Source organism: Scyliorhinus torazame, chromosome 15 (genome assembly GCF_047496885.1).
Source record: "Scyliorhinus torazame isolate Kashiwa2021f chromosome 15, sScyTor2.1, whole genome shotgun sequence".
In the NCBI taxonomy this organism is placed as follows: domain Eukaryota; kingdom Metazoa; phylum Chordata; class Chondrichthyes; order Carcharhiniformes; family Scyliorhinidae; genus Scyliorhinus; species Scyliorhinus torazame.
The window spans coordinates 105,878,500-105,890,829 of NC_092721.1; the positions used below are offsets into that span (position 1 = coordinate 105,878,500).

The 12,330-nt window shown below is 41.0% G+C and overlaps 1 protein-coding gene across 3 annotated transcripts in view; it reads left to right on the forward strand.

Moving 5' to 3' along the window:
• rab30 (RAB30, member RAS oncogene family) overlaps window positions 1–12,032 on the forward strand; it is a 120,629-nt gene extending 108,597 nt beyond the window's left edge. For 2 of the 3 annotated variants that reach the window (XM_072476545.1, XM_072476544.1), the window contains exon 6: window positions 5,017–12,032. In XM_072476545.1, coding sequence (XP_072332646.1) covers window positions 5,017–5,267 — 251 coding nt within the window. In that variant the 3' untranslated portion in view covers window positions 5,268–12,032. Of the gene's footprint in view, window positions 1–2,608; window positions 2,694–5,016 lie in introns of all 3 variants that reach the window. The other variant, XM_072476546.1, reaches the window with a different exon arrangement.
• Window positions 12,033–12,330: the final 298 nt, after the last annotated feature.

Genomic DNA, 12,330 nt, shown 5'->3' on the forward strand with positions numbered 1-12,330 from the left:
TTTCCCCCGCCTCCCTTTTTCCCCCCGCCTCCCTTTTTCTCCCCCCCAAAGTCCCGGCCTCACTTTTTATCTCGCCCTCTCATTTTGCCCCTTCTCATTTCTGCCCCCACCCCACGCCCTGGCCTCTCATTCCATTCCGCCCTTCCCCCGGCCCCACGTTTCATTCCCTCCATCCCTTGGCCTCTCGATTTACTCCCCCCCCCCCCCCCCCCCCGGCCTCTCATCCACCCCCCCCCCCCCTCCCCCCAACCCGGCCTCTCAACTCCCACTCCCTTCTCGACAAGCGTATCTGGATAGCAGCCAGATGGCCTTGATGCCATCTGCCATCACCAACCTTTGGCAGCCATTATAGTTCCACTCCTTAATTGTAAGTACAAACTCTTTTTCCATGGTAGGGAGTATCAAGGTTGTTTTGTACCTCGATGAACAAATATAGGAATGATCAAGCCCCTTTAGGTAAAGTGCAGTTTCGATCTGACAACTTCCATTCAGGCAGGGGTGGGAGTGATGGTTTGGGGTAATGCGAAGTAACTCCGCTGACACATGGCAAGAATAATGTCCAATCAAAATCAACACACAAGGGGCTGGATTCAGTGCCCTCGTTGCGCACAAGTGAGAGGTGAATAGCAGGAAAGGCCAGAAGAGAGAACTATGGCGGGTGCCAAACCATTTGCAATGTAACTGGCCCATTCATGTAGGCAAATCGGGATCCCGCTGTAGTGGAGTGAGAGTCCAATAATCACCACTTAAGCCCTATTTCCATACAATTAACGGGAGCTACCCCATAAGCAACGGCCTCCCGTGATCCAGCCGCCTCCCCAGCAAGTGGCCATTCTGGCATCGAGCAGTACTCCTTTTGACCAACATGAACCTGGTGGAAGGGCTGCTGCGGGGAATGAACCCGGGGACACTGGGCATGCTGTCCTTGCGCTTGGAGGGGAGGTGGGGACATGAACTGGGGGGGTGCAACCCCGGTGGGTGTATTGGAGTTGTGGGGTGGAAACCGTGCAGGGTGGGTGCACTGTTGGGTGGGGGAGGGCAGGACCCATGCCTGGGGGGATGGGCAGAACACCGTGTCCGTGGGGTTGGGGCTTGGGATTGGTGGTCAGCCCGCATTGTGGAACAAAGAGTCAGCGGCATCATACCAGTTGTGGTGAGAGTATTTTAACGTTTCTCGTACAAGTATACACCACTGCACCATCTTCCCGATGGTGCCGCCCCACTATCTCTCCCCTCCCCAAAAGGACTCAGATGTTCACCTCTGGATAGAGCGGCAGCTGGATTGAGCCCTGGCTGCCCTTGTGTCATCTGGCACCCCAATGTCTGCACCATAGTGCCGATGCCCTCAGCGATCCTCCTCAGTGATTGGGCAATGCTCACCTGAGACTGGGATAAACTCTGCAGCACCTCAGCCATTCCCATCCGAGACCAGGAAATGTCCCTCAGGCGCCTCATCAAAGTCAGCCTGGGCCACGTCCCGCAGCGAGTTGGGCATTCTGCCAAGTCCGTCAGCCGTGGCCATCACTGACCGTGCCACGTCTTGAACACATCTACTAATGCTGCTGATGTCATGCACCAGACTCTCCACTGCGGTCATCACTCTAGCAGTGTTGGCCTCAGTGCCATGCATTGCCAGTGACATTTCCTGTCCCTGCTATGGACCTGCGTCGCTGACATCAGCCTCTGACATCACGGTCGTACCCTAGCAGCTCCGGGATAGCCTGGGTGGCTCAGCATCTGGCTGGGACCCAGCTGTGCTTGCGATCCAGCAGACCTCTGACTGCTGTCTCCTCTGGGTATTCCTGCCATCTGATGTGCATCAGCGACAGTGTGGTGCTCACCAGAATGTGACCCAGAAGCCTGACCACGAACGTTGCTCAACGAAGTGTGTCTCTCTGCACTGGTGGAGGGTGGGGTGACAGCTGTGACGTATCAATTGTGGCATCCTCTGAGCTCTCCTCCGAGGTGATCTCCTGGGAAGTGGGGGAGGGTTGGGATGACAACCCCGGATGGGCTGACGCTGTCGGCTGGAGGGCCTGCCGGAGAACGAACACCTAGTCAGTGGGAGGGGCAGCTGAGTCTGTATGTCTGTATGCCATTAACAACTCACGTTTGACAGATCCTGCGGGTGGGGCCCTGTGGATCCTCACCTCTGCTGCGTGCGCCGACCTCCGCGTTGGTGACCGCTCTGTCCTGAGCCTCCCCGTAACCTAGAAAGCCCGTTCCTTGAAGGTGGTAAGGATTCTACTGTCCAGCACCCATCCGCCAGTCTGGACCCTCTCCTGGTGATTGTGGGACAGCGTCTCCTGCGGAGACACAGAGAGGGCATCGTTAGCCGCACATGTGGTTCACAGTGGTGTGGGAGGGGAGATGGCAAGCGCGGCCCTGGTGAATCAGCTGGCCATCCTCCATTTGCAGTATGAAGCCTGTGGGGCCTTGTTAAGAGGACCAATTAACGTTGTATTGTGTTGGCAGCCTCGCTGGGCCGAGCGGCAGAGAGTTTGCAGCAGTTCCTGCTCGCTTCCACATTTAGAAATCTTTCCGGAGAATCGCGCCAAGGTTTTTTGAAGCATATAATTAACCCTGTGCAACATTTTCATGTTTTCAGGTGTAAATCCCTTCAAATTACAACTCTTGATTCGAATTCTTAATTTCTAACAGCAGAATCTTCAGTTTGTTCTTGACCTAACAAGGTACGAATGACTAGTATTTATGGATCAAGTAGAACTTATTAAGCAATATTTTATATATACTTAAAGCAGTGAAGCCAACATAGGCATTCCTCATCATAGAATCCCTACAGTGCAGAAGGAGGCTATTTGGTCCATCGAGTCTGCATCAACCCTCTGAAAGCACGCTCTACCTAGGCGCACTCCGCCAGCCTAACCCTGTAACCCTGCTCATTGCTCATGGCCAATCCACTTAATTAACTTGCACATGTTTGGATTGTGGGAGGAAATCGGAGCACCCGGTGGAAACCCATGCAGACACGGAGAGAACGTGCAAACTCCATGCAGTCTCACAAGGCTGCAATTGAACCTGAGTCCCTGCCGCTGTAAGGCAGCAGTGCTGACCACCGTGCCGCCCCTGACTTTGAAGTGTGTCCAGGAGAGTCCTATCCCAGAAGCCATGGTAACACGGTGCCAACAAAGGTTCTAATTTTCCAACTTTTATCCCCCAGTCTCCTTATTCCTCCTCCCTTATTTGGAAATAGTCGAACTTCACCTCTTCCATTGGATATAGGGTGCAAGTCATCTCATGTCACCCCACATCTGTAACTAGAGCTATATGGACTAAAGACAAATGTTCATCACTTGTTTGGGCGCCTCAATCTATTGTGAAGAAATAACACATTTCCTCCAGATACAGAGCAGTTACAAACATAATCACATCCTCTTGTCAACATATTTTAACCCATTCCGACAATTACTAAAGCCATTTAGGACAAATGTTAAAAAGATTTCCTAACATAATATCACAAAATAAAGGTTTCCTTCTGGTACAGATCAATTAAAGCAAGAACGATTTGTTTAGACAGTCATTCTAAGAACAAATTACTTTTAGTCATTTCTTCACTCAGAGCTTCTGAATGCAGCCTCTTGGGCAACTGGGCAACATAAGTTATAAAACAAATAAATGTCTGTTTCTCACGAACAACAGTTGCTGAGCATCGCAACTTTTTTGACAGCCCATTGTCTCACTAGCAGAAGTTCAAACTGAACCATTTAGTGTTGAGGACTAAAATTAATAAAATTTACAGACCCCAAAAAATAGTAGAATTGTCAATATCTTGCATCTGCCTGGGTTAAAAGTATTCATTTGGACAGTCTTCCTCATGGAAATTGTTTTTCTTCCTTGTCATCCTCTTTATTTGAAGCAAGTAAATAATTTGGACTTCTATGGCACCTTCCCTGTGCTTCAAAGTACCTCAGATGAAGAACTTTTGAAGTATAATCACTGTTATGGTGCAAAACATGGCAGACAATGTTGTTTGTGGTATATTGTGCAGAGCACAGTGTCCTAAACAATTCATTGAATAATCAAGTTCTGCTTTGATTATATAGATGTTGGCCAATACATGCCCTCCTCTTCAAATAGCGCCATGGGATCTTTTAGATCCCTCTGAGAGGGCAGATGCGTTCGTTTAACCTTTCTCCTGAAAGACTGCAATGATTTCTCAGGCTTGTTAATGGCCCCAGTTCTGGGGTTGAAATTATGGTGAAACTGTGCCTGCTGTCATACCTTGTGAAGCTGACAGCAACCTCTGATATCCACACATGTGCAGTTAAACACCAAAATCGAGGTGCTCCTCCACCAGGTGCTTTGTTGATGTCTGCACAGATGACAATCTTCTGAAATCACTGACCCGACATAAACTTTGGATTTTCTATATTATATAAATGTAAACTATAATATCACTGTTAAAACCCCCGAAGAAAGTTATACCTTGTTAATGGTGTGACTGAGCTTTTAACAACAGACTACGTCATAACTACCAGGCAAGGACGGGCCTTTTGGCCCTGGAAATCAAATCTGTTTGTGTAATGTCAATTTTTTTCCCATTATAATTTCTTACTTTTCTTTACAATTATCTTTTTTTAAAGGTTATTTGATATTTCAGCTTCAAATGCGTATGTCCCAATGTTTTCTTCTTTGGAAAATTTTTATAAGTGAGTATAATCAGTATGTTTTCCATCCTGGTTTGTGGGTGTGAGAATTCGTCAGTGCAGTTGGCTGCTTAAACTGCTTGATGATAATGTTGGGACACATGAAATCCATGACATGGAGATCACAGCCTTTTCTGTGTAGCTTTTTTCAAGGTCAGTGGTGAGTGCCATTGTATCATCATTGATTATGAAATTCAGATCTCCTTGTGTTCAAATCATTTGGAACCTGCAGTACAACTTTCTGACTGGGAGACAAAAGTCCGACCACTCTGCCAACTCTGACACTCTAGCAATGACACTTGGCTGTGCAACTGTATTTTAACTGGTACTTCTGTCCTCCAATTCACAGGCAACAAGATCGATTTAGCAGAGAAACGAGAAGTATCCAGAGAAAGGGCTGAAGAATTTTCAGAATCTCAGAATATGCATTACCTGGAAACATCAGCAAAAGAGTCAGACAATGTTGAGAAACTGTTCCTTGACCTTGCTTGCCAGTTGATTGGAGAGGCGAAGCAGCACACACTGGTCAATAATGTAGCGTCTCCTTTGCCTGGTGAAGGCAGAAGCATCAGCTACTTGAACTGTTGCAACTTTAATTAGATCTGATGTGAACATTATCCATGAAATCAAGCTGACAGTTTGCAGGGGTAATCTGATGGAGAAGAAAATTCCTGCAATTCTTACCTTATTGACCAAAGCTTAAGGTAATTTCTGGACTTCAGCATGGAAGGCTGATGTTTAAAAAATACACACACGCACACACAAACGTAGAAAGCTTTTATGCTCCAGATGTGAAAGTAACACTATGATAGCTAGAATTATTGAAAAAGTTATCAACTTCAATTTTGCTGTGCTTTGAGATAGTTCTGCCAAATGCTCATTTGATGCACGGAATTTGCCATTTTGCTGCTTCTTACAATGAAGGCTGGTATTAATAGTTTAATAGAAAGAGTAACTTCAAATGTAGGTGATGCAGTATTTTATTTGCTTTTAATTATTAAGGTCTTGATGGTCCCCTGCTTCAAACAATATATTGGTGCTAAATGGGTTTTTATTGAATCATTTTACATTCGAGAATTGAGGTGGTTAGTATGTATGGAAATTGCGCATTTTCTTCTAAGCCCTGCATGTGATCATTAAGTCCTTTTAAATAACCCTATGGTACATATTTTGCTCACCCCAGTTCCCGCCCTCAGAGGATGCTTTTCATCATTTGTGTAGAATTTACGCAACTAGCTCATTCACCTTTTACTCTTTATTCGTCTTCCTATTTTACTGGTTGAACCACATACTGTATAACTGATTTGTTGTACAGGAACTGTTTTGTTCTTGCTCTTTAGGTCTGCCTCTGTAAATTTTAAGTTGTGTTTCAAAACGATCAGGGAATATTTTGTCTATATGTTATGCAGCAAAGTCCTAAATTGATAAAGCATTAATTTTATAAAATATTGATGATGTTGCTATACTTAGCAGTCAGATAAAATATTCCTTCAACTTAATTATTTTTCTCTTTCACTGTTTCATATCTTTTTCTGAAGGTTTGGATTCATCCTGAGAAACATTCTCACAGGCACAATGTTCTCCTACCCAAGGGGGCCATTAATCATGTATGACTGTAAGCATCAACATGGTATTCTTTCATGTCTGGTGTCACCAAACTGCTGTGCTCTTCTCTGACTTGCATGAATCCATGAATACTGTCGGGAGCAATTCCTGAGTGTGATTTAGAGAAGTAACAAATACTCTTTGTAATCCCATCCTCATGCTGGAGAACACCCGAGGTCAACAGTGTCCTCTATGCCTCTGTCCTTACTGAGGCTGACTAATTCAGTACAGACTGAGCATTAAACCTGCAATCTTCCTAGCTTATATAAATTGGATAAGCCTTCAGGGCTGCATTTATATACTAGTGTTAGTTATGGGACTGATGTTTTTAAATATTAAACCATTGTAATTAGAATGTAACATTATGTGGAATTGGTTAGTGGAAAGCACTGAATCATCATATTTCTTCTGAGGGGATGATTTTTCCTCGTGTTAATTACCTCCAGCATTTTCAAATGCTGTAGTTTTCAGGCCAACATGTTAACTGTCAATCATTGAAAAGACAGGAATAGCACCGGAAATGGAAAACGCCCTTTTATTCACTGATCACTAAATCAAACAAGTGTACTAATGGATTTGTGAATTATAGTCACCTTACTGGTGCATGTTGAGCCATAGTGAAGCCCATCTATTTGACTTGGCTTTTATATTCTAGTCAAGGTAGAATTCAAAATTATTGAAATATTTATGGGGCATTTCTGATGTTATTACTAATTTGCAGCACTCCATTTATTAATGACAATGGACCAATTCAAGTAGTGCAATTTCCTTTGTGTTGTCCATAAATTAACTATCATTTGTCATTGCACATCATTTTTCTTCTTGATTTATTTACAATCAGTCAGGTTTTTGCCATATTCCTGAGTTTTCATTTTATTAAGCTTTACTAATTTGTAATGCAGAATAGCCTTCGAGAACAGGTTTAAATATCTTTTTGTTTGCTCATATATTCATTGGGTATATTCATAAGACAGTTATGGAAAGACATTCTATTAATTATAGCTATTAAAACAAATTGATTTGTTATAAAACAGTTTTGGATGTTATCCATGAATATCTAACATAGCTGTGCCAAATTCACCTTGCTCTTTCAACTGATATACTTTTCCGTTTAATGATGGGCTTTTGATCATTTTTATTGAATCTAATAGATTAAACTGAAATTAGGAGGGCATTACAAAATAAAGTGCAACTCCTGTAATCACTGTGCATCAATTTCTGCCAATACTATAATATTGGCAGCAACATTTTGTACCCTCAACTGTTGTTTTGGATTTCTTTGCACTTTACATCAAGCATAGCAGTCTCATGTCATTAATAGTTTACTCACAAACACTGACCTTTTGTGTTCTAAATCACTTGTTGCGGTATTGTGGAAAATTCTGAAGTGTTTTCAGTTGTGCTGCTGGCAGAAGCTATACTTTTTATTTTCCCTCTTCTACAGTGTAAGTTGAATAGGATGATGTCATTCAGGATTTTCCACAGAACCGCTGGCCTTTAAAATAACCTTTTAAAAATCTAATCAACTTGATACTATCTAGCCATCACAAAATATACAATTCAAAAATGAAGTTTCTTGCTATATTTTACGCCTATAATGTGCTGTATGATAGTAAATGTTTTTAAAAAATAAACAGCTGCAGTGGTAGCTTGGCAGAACACGGTAATAAGGGAACTTGTTGAATCAAGACTCACTTTGATTTCTTCCAAATATATTGGCAGCTAAAAGTATTAATTAATCTAACATCTCTTTATTTGAATTGATGGCCCTGGCAATTTGCTGAAACAGAACCTTGCAATGAACTGCAGTTTTCACCTTATTATGATTATCATTGTATATCTTGCTTTGTGTCTGAGGCTATTTCACTGCTGTGATAATTGGGCATTGCACAAACCAAGTATGTGAATTTAGGACTGATGTCTGACTGAAACTTATTTGCTTGCGACTGAGCTGAAATTAGCACATGAAAATGCCAGACTATTTTACTATATACATCTATCCTCCAAGTAGGCCTCTTTTTGGAACACAATTTAGTTTAATTTCAATATGAAATATATTTGTCTACTGAAGAGTAAAATTACCCCTTTTTAACATTTTCTCCTCTTGAGAACCATCAACATGATTCTGTAAATAACATGGCCTGAATATTGATTCAGAAAATAATTTCCAGTATTTTTTTACATTGTAATATTGTTTTTTTTATTATTGCAGATAGTAATATTATGGCGCAGAGGTGCTATCATAGTTATCAAAGGGAATATATTGCCAGAGTATTCTGTGGAAAATCCAAAATTAAATATGGAGGTATTTAAAATTATGGAAGGATGGGACAGAATAGATGGAAGCAGACTTCTCAGTAACTTGAGGAGTCAAGAACGAGAGGACATACATTAAGATATTTAGAATTGAAGGCAGGAGTGGGTTCTTCATAGGAGTATTGAGAGGCTGTGGAATTCACTATTAGTTTCTGCCTCAACCATTAACCCTATGTCAGCATTCAAGATTACATTGAGTTGGTGGATCACAGAAGGGGGAATATGATTAGAACTATTACTCACTAGAGGACAAATGGTGATGCAAACTGCTTGGGCGATTGGCCTGTCTGTGTCGTAATTATTATGTAATTTTATGTGCTGATAGTTTGATAGAAAACGACCCAATTAAGAAATGGGCTCCTTCAAAAGCAGCATTGTTTTTAAAATGTACTTTTAAGAATTTTCATTATCATTTAAGACTTGAGGGTTGTTCAGTATTGCCATATTAACATTACCAAGGATTGTGAGTTCTGAAAGCATTGTGCTTTGACCCTTTACACAATGGAAATGTTTTTCTGAACGGTAGGACAGATGTGTCATTGGATGTCCGTGTCAGTTCTAAATGTATGTGTGATTGTAAAGTCTCATATTTTGACTAAAAGAAAACTCCTGAAATTAGCAGTGCATTATTTATTTTTGTTTTATTTGAGGTTGCCTCTGGCACACCCTTGCTCATCATAGAAGGGTTGGGTTGGGCAACATTTGCCATTGCTAGTAAGTAGCCAGTCATGAAGAGGACTGGCTTCCTCCACTTTCCGTTTGCTGCTGGAAATTTACACTCTACCATCTCCAAAAAATGTAGCTGAAGTGTGGATCTCATTGTGTGGCAAATCAGAGGGCAAAGTTGACTTTGAACACAATATGCAAAATGAAAACGCTTAACAGTGAAGTTAACAATTTTGCTCCACTGAGGAAATCTCAATTTCTCTGAGCACTAAACACAATTTATAGCATAGCGAATTACTTTAATATTTCTATACATGTTGCCCAAAATATATTTTGAAGGTAATGAGTTCTAGTATTCTTACTTGTATTCCGATTTTTGTTTTAACACCCAAAGTAATATAGTTGATATTAAATCTGTCATGTACTCTGAGCTTGAAAAAGAGAGAACTTTTCATTAATTTGTGAATGTCATCTGGTGAAATAGAATCAGTAGGATAACTTTTTAAAAAACCATTGCCCACTTTTGGAAAGGGCCACTCATTTATGCTCGGGACAAGAAATAAAATATTTTGAGGTCAGAAGAGGAAGTAAAAGCAAATTGTTCCTTTCCCACCCACTATCTCCCATCAAACCCCATTTCTCCTCTTGACCCTCCACTTCCTGTCAGGCTGCCTTATGGGTCTGTTTTGAAGAAGTGGATTAGTGTGGGAAGAAAGAAAACATCTTTTTTCCTCCATCTCGCCTGATTTTGAATGTTCCATGCCTATTGAGTGTTGCATAAAATGGATGTTCAAATTCCTTATCCACCCCCACTGTGATGAAAATTTTTTTTTGTGAAACGATTTCACCATTGACTGCTTGATCGTTGGTCACACCCAAAGTTTTGTTCATCACCTGCAGCAAAAAACAGTCTTTTTTAAGGAAGTAGGAACACTTATTGAAAAATATGGCAGTGTTATTGCTTATCAATTAAGATAGGGCAAAAGATGTACGGAACTTTTTTCAAACTTGTTCTTTACTGGACAAATGAAAGCTAAGCTAACTAGAATGTACAAGCTGTGCCTGAATGTTGCACTCATATACTCTGGAGAAATTATTTTGTATTAGAACCCTGTGGTGTTTTTGTTTTCCTAGACTGTATTTAATTTAAAGAAATATGTACTTTTTGAAACTTTTCCCTCATTTTAAATATATATGCTTATGTTAGTTTAAAAAAGTCAGTTAATTTTAATACATTTGGTTTTCTTCTCACCTCTGTCCTCTGCCTCCCACCAGCCAAACATGAGATAAATGCTGACACTAATTTTGAAATGCTGCTGCCCACAATAATTCCGATTCCTTTGAGTAATGGTGGGGTCAGTTAGCTGAGTTAGCTAGACAGATCATATGTAGTTCTGAATAATGCCAACAATGTGGGTTTGATTCCCTTCTGGCGGAGGTAGACTGGGACCTGCCTCTTCGCCCTACACCTGAGGCAACGACAAACAGCAGTGACAAAAAACCTGCCAAGAAAACCACTCTGGATGAAGCATTAGCAATGAGTCAAGGACCCGCCTTTGGGCAGAGCACACATACCATACAGTGGAAGAATGGCATTCCTTTCTGTTGGGCTGTTTTCAAAACCAATCACAACTTTTACAAACTCTAATCACCTTTATTCAGCTTTCATCTAATGATGGAATTTTAAAAATACCTTTACTCTTTCTGATATTTCACCGATAACTGTGAATGAAGGGTGATGCTGCTGATTCCTAAATTTAAGACAGGATGTGTAATGTTTTAAGATACTGCCTGTCTGCAGAAAGATTAAGATTATCATTTAATTAAACCTTACAGACTAAATCAGCAATAGTGCAGATTTATACATCAGCCTAATGCTGCTGTTGTACTTACCAGGACAGTGTTGACAACATGTGCATACCAAATGGGGAGCATCCAGTCATACTGTTTTCTTATGTTGGAGAGATGGCAAAGCTCCAAACATATGTGGTCAAACACATATATAAAGAGCTGCAATTTACTGCTGAGATTTTTTTCACCAAGGTTAAGAGAACTCATGATGGGGCATTCATGAAATTTTGGTGCTAGCTGTCACTGAGTTTTATTTGATAGAAGGAACATTTTGTGAGCTGAGTTATACAACACTAGCCCTGGTTTCTACTTTTGGCATCGACATAACAACATTCTTGATATGGCACTGAAGCTGAAAGTGCAGAGCAACAATGGCACAACTCTAAACATAGTGCTGACAGAGGTGTGTGCACACATTTGTAGATCACTACATTGATCACTACACAGATTGTATTGTAATAATATCCAGACTGTGAATAGCTGTAATCTAAGAAATGCATAAATGTTTTTCACTTGTGTACTTAATGGTGCTGTTATTTGGAATAAAAGAGCTGTCAGTCTGTTCGTGATTAAAAATAGTTTGTTATAATTAACTTGAACAGAATGTTACCTTGTTAAACAAAACTGAACAAAATGAATGTTTTTGCCACACTTGGTGTTGTCTTTTTTACAAATTGTAAAACAGTTCAATGAAAAAATCAAAGACAATTTTACAAATTATACAAATATCAACATTTTACACTTTAGATGATCTATTTTGCATTTGGGCATAATGTGAGTATTTAAAACATTTAGACACTTGCTATTTTCTGTTTGACCTAACTGGGAGAATTTCTTGGAAGAGTTATTATACCTGGCTAAATACTTGTTCCAGTGTGTGTTGCTGACTGTATTTACAGATGGTTGATTAAACTTCCTCTGTCACAATGGTTCAGTGAGTACATTCTACCAGTGATGTCATTGGTACTCTGCTTATGACAAAGAAGTAATACCCATATTGACATGACACTTTCCACCACTACTTCTTCGGCTGCTATGGCATTATTCCTTTGCCATCACTTAGACTTAGTTCCTCCAATGCCATGTGGGGCAATGGTCAGCAAGACTCCATCATCAGCTCTGCTCCATTGCAATCTTTTTCGCTCCAGCCCAGGTGGTGTCCCATTCTTGGAATTCCTCTTTAAATGTACTTCACCAGGTTCGTCTTTGGAAGACTCATCTTCTT